This window comes from Xenopus tropicalis, chromosome 8 (assembly GCF_000004195.4).
Source record: "Xenopus tropicalis strain Nigerian chromosome 8, UCB_Xtro_10.0, whole genome shotgun sequence".
NCBI lineage: Eukaryota > Metazoa > Chordata > Amphibia > Anura > Pipidae > Xenopus > Xenopus tropicalis.
This window is the reverse complement of record NC_030684.2, coordinates 116,306,236-116,326,928: the sequence shown is the minus strand read 5'-3', so window position 1 is coordinate 116,326,928 and position 20,693 is coordinate 116,306,236. Positions and strand designations below refer to the sequence as shown.

The 20,693-nt window shown below is 39.2% G+C and overlaps 2 protein-coding genes across 2 annotated transcripts in view; one reads left to right on the top strand and one right to left on the bottom strand.

The window, feature by feature from the left end:
• Window positions 1-5,945, bottom strand: part of tedc1 (tubulin epsilon and delta complex 1) — a 36,930-nt gene extending 30,985 nt beyond the window's left edge. Inside the window, exons 1-3 of the mRNA XM_031891654.1 lie at window positions 5,740-5,945; window positions 2,938-3,034; window positions 1,498-1,700 (exon numbers count right to left, since the gene is read on the bottom strand). Coding sequence (XP_031747514.1) covers window positions 1,498-1,700; window positions 2,938-3,034; window positions 5,740-5,865 — 426 coding nt within the window. The 5' untranslated portion in view covers window positions 5,866-5,945. The remainder of the gene's footprint in view (window positions 1-1,497; window positions 1,701-2,937; window positions 3,035-5,739) is intronic.
• Window positions 5,946-8,116: 2,171 nt separating this feature from the next.
• smco1 (single-pass membrane protein with coiled-coil domains 1) lies at window positions 8,117-15,690 on the top strand. Its single transcript, XM_018096568.2, has 3 exons — window positions 8,117-8,408; window positions 13,617-13,766; window positions 15,156-15,690. Exons 1-3 carry the CDS (start codon window positions 8,359-8,361, stop codon window positions 15,562-15,564), a joined length of 609 nt encoding a protein of 202 aa, XP_017952057.1. The 5' UTR covers window positions 8,117-8,358; the 3' UTR covers window positions 15,565-15,690.
• Window positions 15,691-20,693: the final 5,003 nt, after the last annotated feature.

Sequence of the window (20,693 nt, the reverse complement as noted above, 5' to 3'; positions counted from 1 at the left end):
ACAGGCTGGTGCACTTTTTAAAGTAGAAGAGTGCAAGCCTGGGGTAGCAGGTAAGCAACTAGAATAATTGGGGTATCTAACCAACTTGTGACCACCCGGTAATTGTCCTCTTCCTTCTCTTTTAATGCAAACAGTACATTTTTTACCAATGAATAGTGTATTTTTTTACCCAAAGGGACCCAATACGTCTTCATTTTCAAAATGTTAATCTTTCTAAATATAGACTTTATCTATAACAAACTAAACATTACATTAAAACTAAATATTCTTGAAATGGTTATTCTTGCAGTGTTCTACTAAAGTACTGTACAGTTGCTGCAAATTAATCTAAAAGCAAGAGGAATAAAAGTCAGTGGGGAGAATGAGGGGAGATTGCAGAGGCTAGGGCTACAGTACGCTGAAATTAGTTTTAAATTACTAAAAGAAAAATTCTTTATACCTATCCTAGCAGCGCACAATCCCTTGCAGTAGTTTTGTCAAGGCTTACCAGGGCACCAATACCCCACACCTTTAAAGGCCAACATTTGGTCAGGGATAAGAATTTAAGGGGGATGTTCACCTTTTTCTTAACAGTTTTGGAAAATAAATAGATACTATCTAATTTTGTTTAATTAAAAAACATGTTGATGTCAATATATCTACCTGGAAAGGTAGTGATGCATAGAGTTCTCCTCTCTGCTCAAGCCAGGGGATCACCGACACCACCAGAGAGGAGGAAGTGCAAATATTAATTTCTACTGAGCATGCCCCTTGCATTTGACTTACCTGATTTAATTGGCTGATGTTATTTAATTGGGTCAATGATTAGTATAGGATTGCATCCTAGTGAGAGCTGCCTGCACCTCCCTGCAATATTACTACATAAGAGTGGGAAGCAGGCTTACAAATGAAAAAGACTTAAGGATCTCTGCATCGCTACCTTTAATTAAACCAAATTGCAAATATTGTTATACTGACAAGATCTATTTATTTACCAAAACTGTTAAAAACGGTGAACATTCCCTTAAAAACATTGATGTTTTTAGTCATGGTTCCAGAAACATCTAGGACAACAAATAAGTGTTTAATGGACATCTCACCCTAACTGGTCTTCTGTCTTAGACCCCATGGCCACTCATCCAGACCCCCTTAGCCAAACCCCACATTTTGAGAACCACTGGCACACAGACAAACTGCAACACATCTGTAGATGCAGTGACAAAAGAGAAAGATGATTAAAATCTAACATGAACAACATGTCCCCCTCCTATTGTGGTAAATTTATTAAAATATGCAAGATATTATATGATCATATAAAGATGCAAAGCTGACGGGTGAATGGTTTTATAGGAAATAGAAGGTGACTTTTAATTAAAGTTTGTGGTACATTATTCCTTATAATGCCCAGGTTTTAATGAGTCATGTGACAGAAGTGACACTGTCTAGCACTGTGTGTGTGTATATATACACATTTGTATCTAGAGATGTAACATAGAATTCCTTAAGTGCAATACTAACCGTACAAACAGATATCTCATCCCCTACTGCGGCCCTGTTCATCTGAAGGATTCGCTCTAGAGGCTTCATTTGGAGTAAGAGCCAAGAAAATGACAGCAGTAACTCCCTACTGCCCTGAGACCCATCCAAGGGTAACTGGTAGAAGGCTGATCTTCCATATCCTTGATGCCGCAGTACAGTTTTTACATAGGAAATTCTGTTTCCTAAAATGATGGTATAAAAATATTAGAAGCAGTCAAAATGGCCAGAAAGTGTCTGCATTATAAAGCATGTAGAACACAAGAAACATTAGGGCTTAAAAAAGGCAAAATCTTTATTCTGTGTTACACTGGGACTGTTTTAAATTGGTTTCTAAATCACTTTTGTGTAATTTTTTTATTCAAAGTGGGCCCTACAGCCCTTTAATGGACATCCCAGTAATTACAAAAAAACTAATTCATCGAAACTATATTACAGCTTCTGGTGCAAGCATGTAATTTTTATAAATGCAGGGTAATTGTACCTTATATTTAAATGTGAAGTCCTTGCTTTTTGAATGCTAGCAAGAACAACCCTTTAACTGTTGGCACATTATGATGTATCTTATAGGGCATGAACGATTAAGATCAATTTCACAACAGACAGAGGAGGAAGCAGGTTGTAATGACAGGTTGGGACTGAAAAGTTAGAACAGCAGAAAAGCAGAGTAGAAAAGGGAGCTTCTTTTCTACACCAGTCCCACTGCATGCTGGGTGACGTAGTTTTACATTATCCTTGGAGGCAAAGGCTAATTGTTAAATACAAACTGCAACATGCACTGGGAGAGGCACCCTAGATAAAAAAAAAAAAAAGTTGCCTAGTTTTCAGGGTACAGACGTGCCAAAGCTTCAAGAAGTAGCCCAAATCTGTACCTTGGTGGGTTTGTACTTTGGAAACCTGCCCAAGATTAAAATTAGTAGCCCAGTTTGGCAGAAAATACTGCAAACCTGGTAACCATACCACTGGGGTCCTGCGTTAAATTCTGGCCCGGGGCACTATGTTTACAATGATCTTTTTTGTGCAGGGGAGGTAAACTGTTTGGGTATATTAAGGTTATCAAATGGTACAGAATGCAGACAGTGTGGGGGCATCTGACTGAAAAGGATCCCTGTACAGTTAATTAACCCCTTGACTATTAAAGCTGTAGCATATAGGGAAGGAATTCAGTGTTTTATTATGTGGAAACTGCTGATTAAAAAATAACCATTAAAGTAAATGGATTACATTTGTACCTTAGCTTTGCCTGTAGCTCACAAACAAACAGCACTTTTATAGTGTAGAATAACATCATCTCATTTGTGTGTAAAACAGTAGGGATCCTGGGAAGGGAATTGTTTTGCTTCAAGGTTTTCCCATTTTGCCATGTTCAACGTGATTTTTAATGATAAATGTCACTGCTAAGCATAAAAGATCAAAACTTACCTAAGTTTTCAGTTTCATCTATTGTGACTGATGCACCATATCTCACTTGGTAGATCTTCGTAAGCAGGCAGTATAGCAAATTCCAAAACTCTGCCACCTAATTTTTTTTTAACGAGAATGACTAGATTATTTATTTATTTATGTGGGAATTGCAAAGGATAACTATCGGTTTGAGAATCTTTTGCACACGATTTGATTAGCTACAGAGACTTCACTCCGAAAGGGAAAAACAATAGTAATTTATTAAGCTAATTCCCCTATCGAGTGCTCTGGCTACTGCACTGGGCAGGAGGACTACGTGAAAGCAGCCATCTTGGGTCATCAGTGCTTGGATTGGGGTGAAAAAAGTGGAGGGATGCTATGTGAACCACGCACAGCACGTGTGCTAAAAATAAGACCCTCCCACAATTGTAAGCCACACCCACTTTTATATTACATTAAGGAAGGCTATTTCTTCCTTAATTGCATTTATTTTTCTGATCGTGCGCACCCACATGTATTCACTTTTTGTGGTTTCACCCACTTTAAAGCAAAGCCATTTTGCTACTTCCTTTTAATAAACAGTTTGATGACCGGCATGCATAGATCTGCCTAAGTATGTGGGCATGTACGGACACCAAAATAAAAAATTGTGCATTTGACTTTTCTTGGCTGCCTATCCAGCTTCAGCAGAGCACCTTGCCTATGTATTGGGTGTCATAACACAGCACAACCTCATTTATTCTATATTACCCCTATTTACCCTATTTTCTTCTCTCTTGTTCTCTATAACCAGATGCCTTCACCTTCATCTGTATAACACTTCTCCACAGGGTTGGACTGGGGGTGTAGGGCCCACCGGGCTTCTGCCCCAGGGGCCCTGCAGCTGCCCCCGCCGGCCGTGTCCCCTAACCCCCCCCCCCACAGGGTCCTCCACCCGACGTCCTCCCCTGAGCGTGCGTAAGTTTAACACATCAGTGGAGGAACTGCTGGGCAGGGGGAGCGCAAAAGCAGGGGGGACCCAGCCTGACCCTGCTTCTCCATGTCTTCCAACAATCCTTCTCTCCTTTTACCTTCTATATGCTCTTTTGAGGAAGTGGGGAGGAGCAAAATAAAGCTCCAGTTTTACAATAAAAAGTTCCTCCAAGGGGATGCAATTGCACTGAAATCAATAAGTAGAGGGATGTCATCCCTTCCTAATTCTAGCAGTGGGTCACATGCATGTACATAATGAGCGTGCCCCAGCTCACTAGCACCCCCCATCAATCCTACATTACTTATTATACACATGCATGTGCATGACCAGCAAGCTAGGGCAGTATGTGATGGTGTGCCCCAACATGGCCACCTGCACCGGCAGCTCTCTGAAGGTGTGGTAACCAGTTTGCTAGAAATGGAGCTTTTCTTACTATTGTGCAGGCTCTGTCAGTACCCCTTTACAAGGAAACAGTTTTAGGTAATAGGTGCCCTTTAAAAATCCAAAGAATAGGATCACACAAAAAAAAAATCCTGTGTATAAGAGCCCTTGCTGTAATGCCCCTAGTTCTAGGGGGCCCATGACAAACACCTTCTTCTCCCTAATCAGGTTCCCACTTTTTTTTCCCTTACAATACCTGCCTTTGGGTTAGACTTAAAGGAGAAGGAAAAGTAAAAACTAAGTAAGCTTTATCAGAAAGCTCTAGGTAAATACAGCCATAAGCACTCACAGAAAAGCTGCACTGAGTCCTCTATCAAAAGAAACACAGGATTTCTTGTCTCTTTTTTAGTAAACATGATGTTCCAGTGTCTTACTTCCTCTCTCAGAACCATCCTTAATTCCTGTGGCCAGAACCTGCGCAGTTCTCTCCTCTCTCCCCTCCCTTAGGAATGTGTGAGCTGAGCTATAACAGCTAGACTGCAGGCAGGAAGCTAGCTAAAATGGCAGCTGCTATCGTAAGCGAACAGAGAAAGCTTCTAAAGCTGTTTACTTAAGTATAGTAATGGTTTCTGCAGAATATATTGTTCTAGGTGGCACTAATGAGGCAGTAAAATGCCTTTCCTTCTCCTTTAAAGGCAATGGTGCAACAAGGGGCAGGGCAATGATGTTATACAGCATGGAAATAAGCAGGGGGTGGGGCTATACTTATAAGGATTGTAATCCAAATTACATTGCCAGTAAATTTCAACTAAAGGTCCCCATACATAGGCCGATTGTAGCTCCCGATCTCAGTCCCTTGGACCGATTCGGGGCAAAAACAAGGGGCCTGCCCGACCGATATATGGCCTGAAATTGGCCAGATATCAATCAGCCAGATTTGAAAATCCAGTCGGATCGGGGACCGCATCGGCTCGTTGATGCGGTCCCCAAACCAACTGCCCCATTGCCGCCAATATAATTCGATCCTTTGGCCCCAGGGCCAAAGGATCTAATTTTTTTATTTTTTTTTTTACTTACACGCTCTCCGATATCGCCCACCCATAGGTGGGGATATCGGGTGACTATCCACTCGCCAAGCGAGCGAATCTCAATGTGTATGGGCCCTAGCTGGTAACCATAGGTGTGAGCAGAATAGTCTTGCCATAAACTCTAGCATTTGATTGCAATAGCCAGAGATTAGCATCAGTGCCAGGCCAAATGTGAGATGCACCAAAGCCAAATGAGCACTGTTTTATTTTACATTTTTCTGATTACCAAAATTACCATTTTTCTGATGCGTTGCTATAACAGGCTAACATTGCCAAGTTTTTTGTTTTAACAGTATGAAGTATGGGCCCGCAATGCAAGCTGTAGTAGTTCAGTCCAGCGGGTCTTATGCACAGAAACGCCTCATTCCGGGCACTAACCGTTTCCGGTCGGTCAAACTTAGCCCTCCTAAACGTCTCAGGGTTGAGCCCAACACCGCAAGCAGAAACTAGCCGGCACAGAGCGCATAGGACCTCTTTCAGCTGCGAACTCCCTCCCCGCTTCATTATGGCCTCTGCTGTTCGAATTACCGCCGAGGCCGCCAGTTGCTAGGAAACCAAATGACGCGGACAGGAAGAGGGGCGGAAGTCGCTAGAACTTGTAATGTAAAGAAGTGGCTGGAGGCCATATTTGTTTCTGGCAATTTAGTTAGCGTTGTCGTAGCCAAAGTGTACCGCCCGACAGCCCCGCTTCTTCGATTTTTATGACACAGCCCATAGGGCCGTTATCGTTCGGTTTCTTTAGTCCTTTCAGACAAGTGTCATATTAAGCGGCGGGGCTGTGACGTCACCCTATATCAATACTAGGGATTCTGCGCATAACAGTCTTGAGGGTGAGGCGGGCTAGAAGGGCGAGTGTTGCTTTAGGTTCAGTCTGACAGAATTTACAAATAGACGAATAGCTGTACATAAAGTTTATACATTAAACAGTTTATTTGTGAGTTCCTCACCTATTTTTTTATGACTGCAGCCAATACACCTATGCTATGAGTTGCTTATTAATTCCCCTTGATTAATTGGCCTTTTCCACCATGAGAGAATAATTAGCAATGCACTGATGACACGCAGCATAAGTGGGTTGTTTGTAGTAAATAAATGTCAGACTGAGGAAGGACGCTAATAAACCTTTCACATTTCAACATTTATTTGTGAATAAATATTATTAAAGGGGAATAAAGCCCAAAAAGGATTATAGATAGATATGTTGTAGTTTATATTATGAACTTACTGTAAAGGTATGGGATACCTTATCCGGAAACCCATTATCCAGAAAGTTCCGAATTATGGATAGGCCGTCACCCATAGACTCCATGGTAATCAAATAATTCGCATTTTTAAAAAGTATTTCCTTTTTCTCTGTAATAATAAAGCTACCTTGTACATGATCCCAACTAAGATACAATTAATCCTTATTGGGGGAAAACAATCCTATTGGGTTTATTTAATATTTAATTAATTTTATTAACATACTTTATCCAGAAAACCCCAGGTCCCAGTCATCCTGGATAATGGGTCCTATACCTGTACTAGCCCTAAGGTTTTGCAGCTGTATAACAGCAATGATCCATGCCTTCAATGTTGTCCAGAGCAGATCTCCATCTTCTGATCTCATAAAGTGTCAGTGGCATTGCACATGCTCAGTGTGCTGTAGGCTCCTTTTGAGAAGCTAAGCAAAGGGGTAGTCTATAAAAACAGTGAAAATTGAGACTACGTCTGTCATTATAGCTGATACCCCAGGAGGCTGAAAATTCTAACTAGGGTTTTGCCAAGTTTTTTCTGGCGACTTTTCATGGATTTTTACTTTAATAAATACAGGTATGGGACTGTTTATCCAGAATGCTCGGGACCTTGGGTTTTTCGGATAAGGGATTGTTCCGTAATTTGGATCTCCATAACTTAAGTCTGCTAAAAATCATTTAAATTTTGGATACATCGAATAGGCTTGTTTTGCCTCCAATAAGGATTAAATATATCTTATTTGGGATCAAGTACAGGTACTGTTTTATTATTACAGAGAAAAGGGAATCATTTAACCATTAAATAAACCCAATAGGGCTGTTCTGCCCCCAATAAGGGGTAATTATATCTTAGTTGGGATCAAGTACAGGTACTGTTTTATTATTACAGAGAAAAAGGAATCATTTAACCATTAAATAAACCCAATAGGACTGTTCTGCCCCCAATAAGGGGTAATTATATCTTAGTTGGGATCAAGTACAGGTACTGTTTTATTATTACAGAGAAAAAGGAAACAATTTTTAAAAATTATTTGCTTATAATGGAGTCTATGGGAGATGGCCTTTCCATAATTCGGAACTTTCTGGATAACGGGTTTCCGGATAAGGGATCCCATACCTGTATTGACTATTCGTGGTTTTTAAGAATATTCTCAAGTATATTTGAGGTTGCATTTTTTTGCCATATTTTGTCTCAAAAAATCCACAAACACGATTTTTGAAATCAGCCCCTATGTATATATAAAAAAATAAAAAAAATGCCAGACTCAGAAGAACTTGTAAGTTCCCAGTGTGATAGTGAAGGGTTCATCAATACTTCACAGAGTTTAGGTATAATTCCGTAGACTGCTTTAATATAGTAGACACTTCTTGAATAAAAAATATTTTCAGGCGCTTTTTATGGTGTACAAATGCTTAGAATATACAGGGGAGTTAAGGCTGATAGCTGTCAAAAGCTGATGGGAAGTTTATCTACCTTACACATCTGAGGGAGGACTTTTTTGGCTCAGCATGTTTAAAATACTTGTCAGGTAGCGTCTAAGTCCTCCGGTAAATGTTTTTTTCATGTCGTTGCTGTATCCCATGTGACTCCTCTCTATTTTTGTCTCTGCTTGCTATTAAAAAAGCCTTGGGTTGTAAAGTGATACCTCCACCAGATCCAATGAACATTGTGTGTGTCTGACATTTTCTGTGGCCAGAGCTACAGAATAAAGGGGAGAAAGAAGGGCAACATCGGGAATCGTGGATTTACCTTGACTGGAGAATGTCGAAGAAAACTGTCCCTTTCTCCTCGTTTATGTCAACTGTCAAAAGGTCTGACCTGTAGTGTATACTAAACAACTTCTGTGCTAGCTCTTGAATTATGTGTTTAAACTTATTGCACTTACCTGTATGAGCAATGATATGTCTAAAACTTCTAATATTGTAATATAGCTGGGAATTCTGGATTGCTGTGTCTGTGGGGAAACTTCCAATCACATACACACACACACATATATATATATATATATATATATATATATATATATATATGTTGCAAGATATTTTTTGTTTCACATTGTCTTTGAGAAAGGCTGTGGATGCAGCCGAAACGTTAGATGTTGATTTGAATAAAACCTCTATATTTTCTTAAGACCTGTGAGTGCGGACTCTCTCTACAGCTACTCTATATATATATATATATATATATATATACACCTATATTACAGGAAATCAGATCTGCACTCACATATAACATTAAATAGGTAAAATTAATATATTCTTCCCATTGAAGAAGGTTTCTAAGTTTGTATATCAGTGTACTAGCTTAATCATGCATTCAGAAGTATATGGAAGTGTCCCTACTACGTTTCAAGCACCTACCTCTGATACATTTGTTATTTGACTCGTAGCTTTTCTGATATATGTGATATATGTGTTGGTTGTTGTTTGACTTCCTAGTTTCTTACACACATGCGCAAAAGGTAGAAAAGAGTTTGCACCCATGTGGTATGTATCAATAAATGGGACTTACATTTTTGCAATACAGAATTAATCACTTTATTAAATTATATTATTATATTTATATATATATATATATATATATAAACTAACATGTTGCCATGCACCATCCAACAACCATACTTAGAAACCCTTATGGGTACAGAACCTTTGAGTGAAGTAATCACTCCAGAAACTCAGTAATGGCTTAAAATGGCTTGATTTTCTAAATTTGGAGCAATTATCTTTAACCATCTCCAGGTTAATACAGTATGAGCCACAGTCACGTCAGTGATAATTGAAGTAATTTACTGCTCCCATGTCCTTCTGTTGTCATTGCCGTGGATTAAAGTATTAATAAATAACAGACATTGCTCCAGATTATCGAGATAATTTCACTCTTATGTAATTTCTCATTAATCACTATGGTTTTTTTCCTCCTGAATGCCATGTCTCGAAGCCTCCTTAGTTACATAGTTAAGCTGGGTTGAAAAAAGGCCAAAGTGCATCAAGTTCAACCCTTCCAAGTGAACCCCAGTGCACACACGTAGACCCATACCAACACACTGTATCTATCCACTCACATACAGACCCATACTGACCTATCTATACACTCACATACAGACCCATACTGTCCTATCTATACACTCACATACAAACCCATACTGACCTATCTATCCACTCACATACAGACCCATACTGACCTATCTATACACTCACATACAGACCCACACTGACCTATCTATCCACTCACATACAGACCCATACCGACCTCTCTATATATTCACATACAGACCCATACTGACCTATCTATACACTCACATACAGACCCATACTGACCTATCTATCCACTCACATACAGACCCACACTGACCTATCTATCCACTCACATACAGACCCACACTGACCTATCTATCCACTCACATACAGACCCATAGTGACCTATCTATCCACTCACATACAGACCCATACTGACCTATCTATACACTCACATACAGACCCACACTGACCTATCTATCCACTCACATACAGACCCATACCGACATATCTATACACTCACATACAAACACATACTGACCTATCTATCCACTCACATACAGACCCATACTGACCTATCTATGCACTCACATACAAACCCATACTGACCTATCTATCCACTCACATACAGACCCATACTGACCTCTCTATATATTCACATACAGACCCATACTGACCTATCTATACACTCACATACAGACCCATACTGACCTATCTATACACTCACATACAGACCCACACTGACCTATCTATCCACTCACATACAGACCCATACCGACATATCTATACACTCACATACAAACACATACTGACCTATCTATCCACTCACATACAGACCCATACTGACCTATCTATACACTCACATACAAACCCATACTGACCTATCTATACACTCACATACATAAACCATATATACCAACATCAGTACTCAGCCCTCACCGTGAAAAAACCCCTTCGCTGCTTCAAATGAAAGCGCCGTTCCTCTAATCTAAAGGGGGGCCTCTTGTGCGTTACTCCTTTTTATGGGAAAAAAGAACATCCCCTTACTGCAAGCGCAACCTTAACTTTGACAATCTAACCTCATAGTTTGAATATCCTTAGCCCAGTAAAGGTAGCTCCAAAAACAATTAAATGCAGCCCCAATTTGTTTACATCAACACTTCTGTGGATCACATTTTGCATTGCTAGCCCTAGAGTATATTCCTGCGCTTCAACAGTCATTTGTGAGAGAATTTTCTATGGCAAACACAAGGCCCAGATTATCCACCATCTGCCATAGGTCTCAGTAACATCTTGAAGTTGCTTTTAAACTTGTCTGATGCCAGTGACATCAATGTACCCTAAGTATATATATACACTGTTCCCATATTTTACTCTACAGACCTAGTTGAAAGCCCATGTTAAGATTTAAAATACAAAGACACACGTCCTAGATCTGTAACATGTATTGAACTTCAATACTCAGCCAGTAATTGGCAACTTTGTTGCTTATTTATCCATGTTGCTATCTCATATTACAATATCTATTTCAAGCAACATATTGCCTTGATAAAGCTGTTGCGAAACGCGCGTCGGCGTTCACAACCTAGATCTGTACATTTATGTGCCGAGGTAATAGAAATTGAGTAGTAGGCACATTAGACTTTGTTAATTTGGAAATCTAACCTTGGAGGGTAGTCATTCTGTCTCCAAAATAGGCACGAATTGGGTATTGATATTCTAGATCTGCTTATCTCTGTGCCGAGGTAATGGAAATTGAGTAGTAGGCACAGTAGATTTTGCAACGCGGCAATTTGATATTGGGGGGTAACAAACCTGACACAGGCGTTCGATGTATTTTGCGGATTTAGTTTAATGGACGGTAACCCGATGCCGAGGTACTGATTGGTAATAGTAGGCACAGGTTCCGTCTTATAGTTGCGGCACGCCGAATGGCAGGAATCGTAGGGGAGTGTGTTTATCGGAAGTAATGTTGACAGTGATTGGTTATTGCTGAGGGGTTAACCTGATGCCGAGGTAAACGATCCGAGGTGGTAGGCACAGGTATCCCGTCTCCGAATTTTCAGTGAATAAGTGAGCAGACTAGATATGTTGACCGTGAAATTATCAGACCGGTACTGACAGGTAGATCTTGAAGTAATAAGCAGGGGCACTGTTCCAGTCCGGGAGCTCATAAAAGGTTAATTACTAATAGTACATGCCCAGTAATGTGGAGGCAAGTACAATTTCCCCTGACTGGGACCCTAGGGTTAATCATGTGTGTATAGTTAGAATGTGGTAGTGATTATAATTTCCCTATGGAGAGGGAATATTACGATCGAGCACAAGGATTATAACAATAGAACTGCGTACGCAAACATCACAATTTAGCGTCCGAGTACGGAGGTTAAAAATTCCCTATTGCCCCAACAATTCCTTATAGGCAATTTGCCTGCATAGCTTCTCGGCAAAATGATTCCCCTGTTTTAAAACACTATTCGCGGGATTGATCTGTCCAGGAGGGGGGAGGCTATGTAGAATAAGGAATTGGCAAAACATACACCGATGTAAGGCTTCCTCTCCCGGCCGTTGTGGATGTTCGCTGTATTGGCGTGGGTTGGTGTTCTTCAGGGGAACAGTAAAATATACAAATGCTGTTCTATGGAATGAAGGTATTATTATATACTTACCAGTACGAAGTACCCAGTAGAGTTAATAAAGATCGTATTCTCAAATAAATAAATGAGTCATATTGGGGTACGTACCTTTATTCCTTTATTTGAAATTTAAAATCAGGTTTAAATAATTCACACTAATACTTACCTAAGGATCGTGCCCAGTCTCACTAAAAATCCGTTGTGAGTCATAAGTGAGAGGAATAAGGTTTTCCAATAACTGCTACATATGTTGCTTGAAATAGATATTGTAATATGAGATAGCAACATGGATAAATAAGCAACAAAGTTGCCAATTACTGGCTGAGTATTGAAGTTCAATACATGTTACAGATCTAGGACGTGTGTCTTTGTATTTTAAATCTTTCCTTTTTTGTTCATTTTAATCTTAAGGTTTTAGCCAATGAATTAAATTAAAGGTTATATTTTAGAAACTATACAGGTGTGCCAGAAAACTGTGTCTTTTCTTTCTCTGTTGTATATTAATTATATTACACAGTGCGCACCCTGTACGATAAACTAGGGTAGTGCGAGGTTTCATTACTTATAGTATAATAGGCAACGCACATAGGATGAAATGATCCCAATAAGTGCTCACAGTGTTAAATGGACCCTGTATATAGACACAGAATTGTTGGAAATTATCCATAGGAGTGGCCCAGCTTTCAAAGATCAAGCTCTCCTGAGGGTTAATCACCCATAAGCCTTATAATAGGTAGTGCACTCATACATCTTTGTTAAAATACTCGCAAGGCCTGATCAGGCAGCAGTTTTACAGAGATTATTTTGTTGTGTTAAGCAATTATATTCTTTAAGAATAAAGGAGTAGGTTTTAAGTGACTTTCTTTGGAAGCCAAATGGCACATGCCCAGCATTGACTTGCATTTTCCTATTTCTCCTAATCTTTTGATGTCAGTCTTTGCCAAGAAATTCTAATATCACACACACAACCTCTTCCTCCCTCCTATAAATCCAACAGTGATAATGCAGTCTTACTGTAAGAGCCTGGAGCAGATGTATGTTCCATTGCCAAGGCCCTACAAATCACACTGGCCTATGGCTCTCAAAAAGGTTGAGTAGGGTTTATAAGAGAATTGTATGGATATTTAATTTCATGTGTCAATAGGGAGCACAGGTGTAAGGCGGTGATAGTGTCCAGCTTCAGTATCACTGAAGTGTGTTATGATCATAGTAAATAAAATTTTATGTTAGGGTATAAATAAAGGCATATGAGTGCTATCTCTCGTGTTGAAGGCTCTTGAGTTGCTGTGGCGCTGATATACCACTGAAGAAAACAGAATTAGGAGGCTGATATTGAGAAAAAAAACTTAATTGCTTAATTTCTTGTTAGACTGGAACAGAGACTGGAGGATCTACAGGTTCATTTTGACTTTATACAGAAAGCAGCAGATGAGTTGGATCGACGTCTGGCTCTGCAGGGAGATTCTATAGCGAAACAAGAAGGCCAGAACGAGACATGGAAATCTCTGATGGAAACCAGGTGAACCAAATATTTATGTGCTATAAAAAATTAAGGACCTAGCACCTATTCGTGACATGCTAAGATTAGAATTCCAATAAGGAATAACAAATCTCAAGGTTGAAAGAAGGGCACACATACACATACTCTGCATACTGTGTATATACACACTCATTCCTTGTAAATAACTTCACACCTTTCTTACGTTCTCTTATTTTCCTTTCTAGAAAAGCTACGGTTAAAGGGGTAGCTCATCTTTAAATCAACTTTTACTATGTAGACAGTGATATTTTTATTTTTTAAATTAGTTTTTGACTTGTTTAGCAATTTGTTCAGCCTAGTAACCAGGCAGTGGTTTGAATCACAGACTTAATATGAAGAGGAATGGGCATTTGCTTCATTGATCTCGAAAAAACAATAAAAAATTGCATTGCAAAGTTTGAGTAAAAGTCACAAAGTTTAAATTGCCTACTGTGGGTCAGTAAACCTGGTGCACATTTTGCAATGTTTATTACATGAAGTGCTATATCAGCTGAAGTGATGGTAACTTCCAAGATGGAGTGTATGAGTGAACAGACTAATAATGTAATATCTGTGCATTCTATTCAACTATGTGGGGTGTGCTAAATGCATTTTCTGTGCAAACAACTGCCCCTCATCTGCCAAATGGAAGTCACAGCAGTGGTAAGGTAGCAAGAACTTGTGATGCAAAATTGTGAGCAGAGAGGCAGTGGTTGGGTGATATAACACTTTAGAATCCTATCTAAATATGCTCAAAGTATGCAGAGACTCTTCTTTCTTTGGTTTAACTAGTTTGGGCCCTTGAACTTGTAGAAAGTAGGGGCCCAGGCATGTCATTTCCAATTGCTTCTGTTGTCTGGACCAGATTTTTCCCATTGAATTTTCAACCTGGGGAACCCATTTGTAAAGTGATTTTTCCTTTTGAAAAACATACGGCACACTACTCATAGGTGTGTGAGGAGCAGTCTACAATGAAACATAGGGAGAGAAACTTAAAGAAGCATATCAAACGACTTCAAATGACCAAGTACCAATTTTTAGCCAAATATTACACTAAAGTTAAAATCAAGTGTACATATTCAAATATGTGCAACTAGTTATCTGTAATAGTAGTTATCTAGTAATATCTGAAAAAATTGGTGTTTAGTTCACTGGTGGAAGTTTGCAGTATTTTAAAGTCAGTTTAGCTGAATACAAAGTATTCAAAGGAGGCCAAATCCTGCAAAAACTGCAGGGCTTCAGCAAAATCAGGGCTAAATATTGTATTTTGTTAAGGACATAAGAAAAAGTGTAAGTGTTATTAAGCTTATTTTGTTGTATACGTGACGGTTGTGCACCCCTTGAATATCAGAAATGCAACATGAACCTTTTTCATCATTGCTCACACAGCTTTTCACCACGGGAACAGGACCTCTTGTACAGCTACACTGTGGATGCCCTGGGCTTTCTGCGCAATCTGGTGAGAGAGCAGTTGCCAGAACTGGAAAAAGACCTTCCAACACTGGCTTCCATATTGAAACTAAAAAGCCGAAATGAGCAAATAAAGCAGGCGTACAACACTGCTCTAAATAATCTGGGCCTTTCCGAGGACAATGTGAAGTCTCTGTGTGTTTTTCTCATCACCTGCTACTATGATGCAAAGTATATACCTCGGGAGGAACGAAAAGACTGGGCAGGGAAGATGAACCATATGATTGATGTTGTTGTTACCAATCAGGAGATGCAGAAAAGCTTTAAGAATGCATTGCTGGCAACAGAAAAGGCCCAACTTCTCAAAGATACAAATAAAGAAGGCTAGTTGTACCCGTGCTCCAACATCATATACAATCAATGAACTTGCTTCAGAGGAATATTTACTGTAGCTATAATCTCATGGTGTATCTCCTCTGTACAGGTTAGGAGTAAAATAATTATGATATAGAAACCACAGAAGACTGTGTTTATTATTGTTTGTATCAAGATACGAGTGTACTTCAAGCAGATATACAGCTGTAGAGCACTTCAAGAGGAGATTCATTTGCAGTAAGGAATGTCTACCATTATTTGAGATGCACACTTTATATCTCCAGAGATTACTGTCTCCCTGCTACTAGACTTTGCAATGAATAGCACACATTAGCTATAATTAGAATGTGTTATTTTACTCTGTGTAAGTAGAGCAACAAAAGAACTGCCAAATACACAGACTGTTCTTGTTAAAGCCATGCATTGCTGAGCTGTACTGGCTAATGAACCAAGGACACACTAAGGACTCACAGCACTTTGTATGCCAGCCCCAGCTTCCCTGGTTTGCTGCCCTGCCTAATATAGACTCAGCTACTATATTAACTATACTTCAAACAAAGAATCACACATAAAAAGCCCTAATTTGTCTGCAGATGTTAGTTATACCAAAACCTGCTCTGCATATCATCAAGGTGGATGGAGTGGTTACTGGCATCTGGCGTTTGCCTCTGTATGCTCTACAGCTTTTGGCTAAAGCCATCCCAGTGTAGGAACAAGAATTGCCATGATACATACAGGGGATTTTATTTTGTTGTTTAATCATATATGTGAAAGATTGAGGTAAAATAATATCAGCTGTAAAACTGTAAAGATTTTATTCTCTTAACTGAAAAGGTGCCTAATTTACTATTGTCTGCTCTGCCATTCCATGCAGTTTCTGTGATTTTAGCATAATGACACTAGGTGGCAGCATTGCTTCATAAAGCCGCAGCCACACAGCAGTCCATAAATATGATAAATGTGCCAGGATTATAAAGCTGTCAACACTAACATACAGGAGGCCTGATCTGAAAGGGATTTCTTTGATAAAGTGATGTGAGACGGAACAAGGGATTGCTATAGCATGGTGAAAGCAAGCGGTGGTAAATAATATCATCACCATTAATAAACACTACACCACTGCTCATTCATTGCAGCTTCATTGCTGGTAGATTTTGTCTTTCTATTCGGCCATAATATAGACAGATGCTTTCAGACTTCATAGCTATCTATATTACATAAATACATCGGTGGCACTACACCTTTCCTTATTTACAGATCTCGCCAACACTTGGCCTCTGCCATTTCCCTAGTCCCTCTCTAAAGAGGACAAGAATCATACAAGTGCAAAAGAGGTGGGGAATAAAAATAAATTTATTAACTGCAAGGGGATCTTCATATATTTACAACCCTCCTTACTGTGAATTAGGTATGGCTGGGCTTTATTCCAGAACAAAAAACTTGTCATGGGAGGATTCATCGTCCACGGCACAATTAGAGGCACATTTAATAAAATCTGATTTTTGGGGGGCTTAAAACATGATATGGTAAAAATTCGGAGTAGCCACAATAATTTCTGATGCTTTTATCGGTCGTACGAAAATAATGTAATTGCGTTCCGAAAGTCATGATATTTTTGTACCGAAAAGTTTGTTAAGCCACGAAAACCTTTTTTGCTTTAATGCCTTCCATGTCTGGATTTGGAAGCCTTCCACAGGACTCAATGTGACTCGACAGATCAAACCTGGCGAGAAGATACTCCCGAGGAAAGTTTAACCAAAGCTTTACGGAATTCTGAAATGTTCATAGTTTTTATGCAAAATATGTTTTTTTTTGTGTTTTTTTTAACGAATAACGTGAAAAAGTTGTGGAATTTTGACAAACTTTTCGCATACATTTTCTATAACTTAGAAAAAATACGAATTTATCTCATAAATGCTTAAGTGATACACGCTTCCCTAGGTTTCTAAGTTATAGAAGCAGCAATGCTTGTGTTCTGCTATCCATAATGGATCAGTATTCCCCCTTTGATGAATTTCCCAACATCCCTTTATATATACAGTATATATATAATGTAATTTTATACATTTAATGCTTTGACCTCTTTGTCTTCTGTTATGGATCCAACTAAAGATCCAACCAAAACCAAGAGTTTTTGGATATTTATATCCAAAGGATATATAAGGAGAAGGGGGAAACCTTTAGTGCGAAGACACAACTTTTTTAATAGACGTCGCTGCAATTAATTGCTTGTGCATTTTCTCTGCCAGATTAGACTAACCGCCCCTTGTGTCTTTGCCCTTAGGGAGAAGTCACACTGAGCTACTAGTAGCAGCTACTTTTTCACGGCTACTAAACTCCAGAAAATACCCTGCCATAGACAATACTGAGAATTGCCTCTGCTAAAACCCACATAGAGACATTTATCAGTAAATGATCAGCATTGTTGCTACTAGTAGCTCTATGTGTCTTCACCCTTATTATCCAGACCAGGGCTGCCTAGTTAGTGGAAGGCATGGAGGGATTTGTTCAACTTATTTCTGGGGCAAAGATGTTTAGAGGAGCAAGGAACAACCTAAAGGCCAAACAAGTTCCAAGGCAAACAATTGTAAGCAGGGCTGGGGATATAGTATGTACTTCAGGTGTTGTCCATTTATTCCTCTTTTACCGGAGGGCTAGATCAGTTCTAGGTTCCTGACTAGGTTCCACATAACTCGGTGACCTTAATTATCAAAAGTAATCATTTTTCCCAAAGGTAAGTTATACATTAATTGTGTTTTTTTTTTTATTATTATTATATATTTCACAACTGATCAGATCATATCATCCTTTATCAGGTAATTGGTGCTGGTTTTGTCCCTAAATAGAAATGTTTGTGGCACTCTGTGGCACACACTCAACTGTGTTTAGAGAATCCTGCCATTAAACATTTGCCAGATATCCAAATTAGTAAGCAAAGATCTTCATTCATTTTGATTCTTGTCTTATATTATGGAGGCTGTTTATCAGTCTAAGCATTATTTAGAGTTTGGCACAGCACAGAATTTAATCAAAAAATTCATTTCATTAATTTCATATTCAAATTCATTATAGAAAGTGCATTCAAGTGACCATACTGCTCAAAATGCAGCATCAAAACCTCCTAAATCTCCTCCTTTCATGCTATCTACAACTAAGGGAATCACATGAAATTCTGGGGTGGGTTTTTAGTAAATCTGATAATAGCTTTCTCTTTGTTCAGTATGTGCCAGGTCTTGAAGTCCACATTGTGAGTTAAAGGGGATCTGTCACCCTACAAAATAATTCCAAATTCTTTTTTATTGTTTATAGTCAAGCAAAATAATTTATGTACACTATATAAATGATATGAATCTTGTTTCCTTCAGACTTGGAATTCACAATCACAGCCAGAAGGAAGGCACCATTGTGCGGCACTGTTATTAAGGCAAGCTTTGTATCACCCCAAAATTGTGTGTATGTGCCAGAGAGAAGAACCTGACGCCCATGCCCATAATACACAATTACATGGGGGCGAGGAGGGAGAAGGAATGTCAGGAGTGCTGGATATCTAGGAAGTGCAGAATGGAAAGTTAAAGTATTTGGGTTTGGGTTTCATGTTTAATTTGTAAAAGATTTTTTATACAGCTTTTGATGTCTGGGTGACAGGTCCCCTTGAAACAGCGATAATACTTTGGCCCTTTTGTCTGCCCAATAACAATTCCCCCTGGCAATTAGCAAAATTATTAGCAGCCATTCCTACATGGTCAATAATACAATATTTTATACAATGCTCAATGTTCCTTAATGCTCTGTGATTTTGTGCTGGGGGGGAGCACTAACAGGATCTGTGCCTGAGACCTCAGTTGGATAAATTGATTGTGTGAGTAGACATGCATGAAGCCAGCGAGATCTGAGATAGGTACAGATAATGTGGAAACAATACATGCTTGAGCCAGTCCTTCCCTACCTACTTGCCTGGGCTTTATGTCATATCAGCAATTAATACATCCTTACATCTATAAGAAGCCTACCCAGCACGATATTAGATTAGATACCTATGTATGTCTCGCTTGCTATATTTGACTTCCCTGTGGTATGAATTACCATTGGGTGGATAATAATACCTTTTCATTAAAGACCCCAGAGATTGCGCTTAGGCAATAATCACTATTTACATATATAAATGTCCTCTTTAAGAGGGGATAGAAATCATATTTAGATATTGGGCAAATTTCCTCCTTTAACTAAAATGTTGCCAAGATCAAGGCATCCAAGTGTACTTAGATTCGCAGTGCAATTTCTTATAATGCACACATGTTTGAGGATTGAAAGAACACAGCACAAAACCCCCAAAGAGTGGAAATTACACAGGGCAATAGAGAATTTGTTTGCACTGCGGTTTAGTTTGGACGATTAGGACAAGCTATGTGTCTGCCAGAGTAATATTAACGCGGCTCAGAACAGCAAATTGGTAACAGCTGCATAGGACATTGTTTATAACTGCACTTAGACAGACTATAAAGCACATGGATGCTTATGTCACAGCTGAGTTAGAGTTTTGATAAAGGGAAGCCAAGGGAAAAAATAAATCCAAGCAATGAAAATTCTTTTGATTATGATGAATAGATAGGTTACAGTTCCATTGAGTTCTTATGGAACCCCCAAAAGAAAAGCACACTGGCCTTTCCAAACACAACCTGGAGGGGATACAGTCCAATCTTGAGAGGAAGACTTGTGGGCGAATACTGGTTCAGAGACCTCCAGGCCTTAACTGGGTTTAAAGAGGCATCACCTTTAAAAATGGTTGGGTGCCGAGGGTGTCAGGAACTGGTTGGTAGGCAGGCATGGACTACAGACTGGCATGTAGCACTTGAAAAGAGCTGTTAGGAAGGGCAAGGTGGGCTTCCAGCTGTAAGGAACTAGAGCAGTAGCAATGCATGGCTCTTAAAAAGATAGTTCTAAGTAACAGCAGATATAACCAAGGTGCTCATAGTCCATACCCAGTGATATAAAAGGATTATGCCTACCATAGATATTCTTCATATGAAGCCAAAACATAGCCCTTATATCAGAATAGCACTTTCACAGCTACCTCATCACTAACCAACTTCTTTTTATTATGATGAGTGATATGAGGCAATTTGGGATAGGAATAAGAAACAT

Bases quoted from the DNA above. Each gene is read 5' to 3' on its own strand.
- smco1 (XM_018096568.2), top strand. From the start codon at position 8,359: ATGTCGAAGAAAACTGTCCCTTTCTCCTCGTTTATGTCAACTGTCAAA. The intron at 8,409-13,616 runs GTCTGACCTGTA...ATTTCTTGTTAG, and splicing joins TTTATGTCAACTGTCAAAAG to ACTGGAACAGAGACTGGAGG. The intron at 13,767-15,155 runs GTGAACCAAATA...TTGCTCACACAG, and splicing joins AAATCTCTGATGGAAACCAG to CTTTTCACCACGGGAACAGG.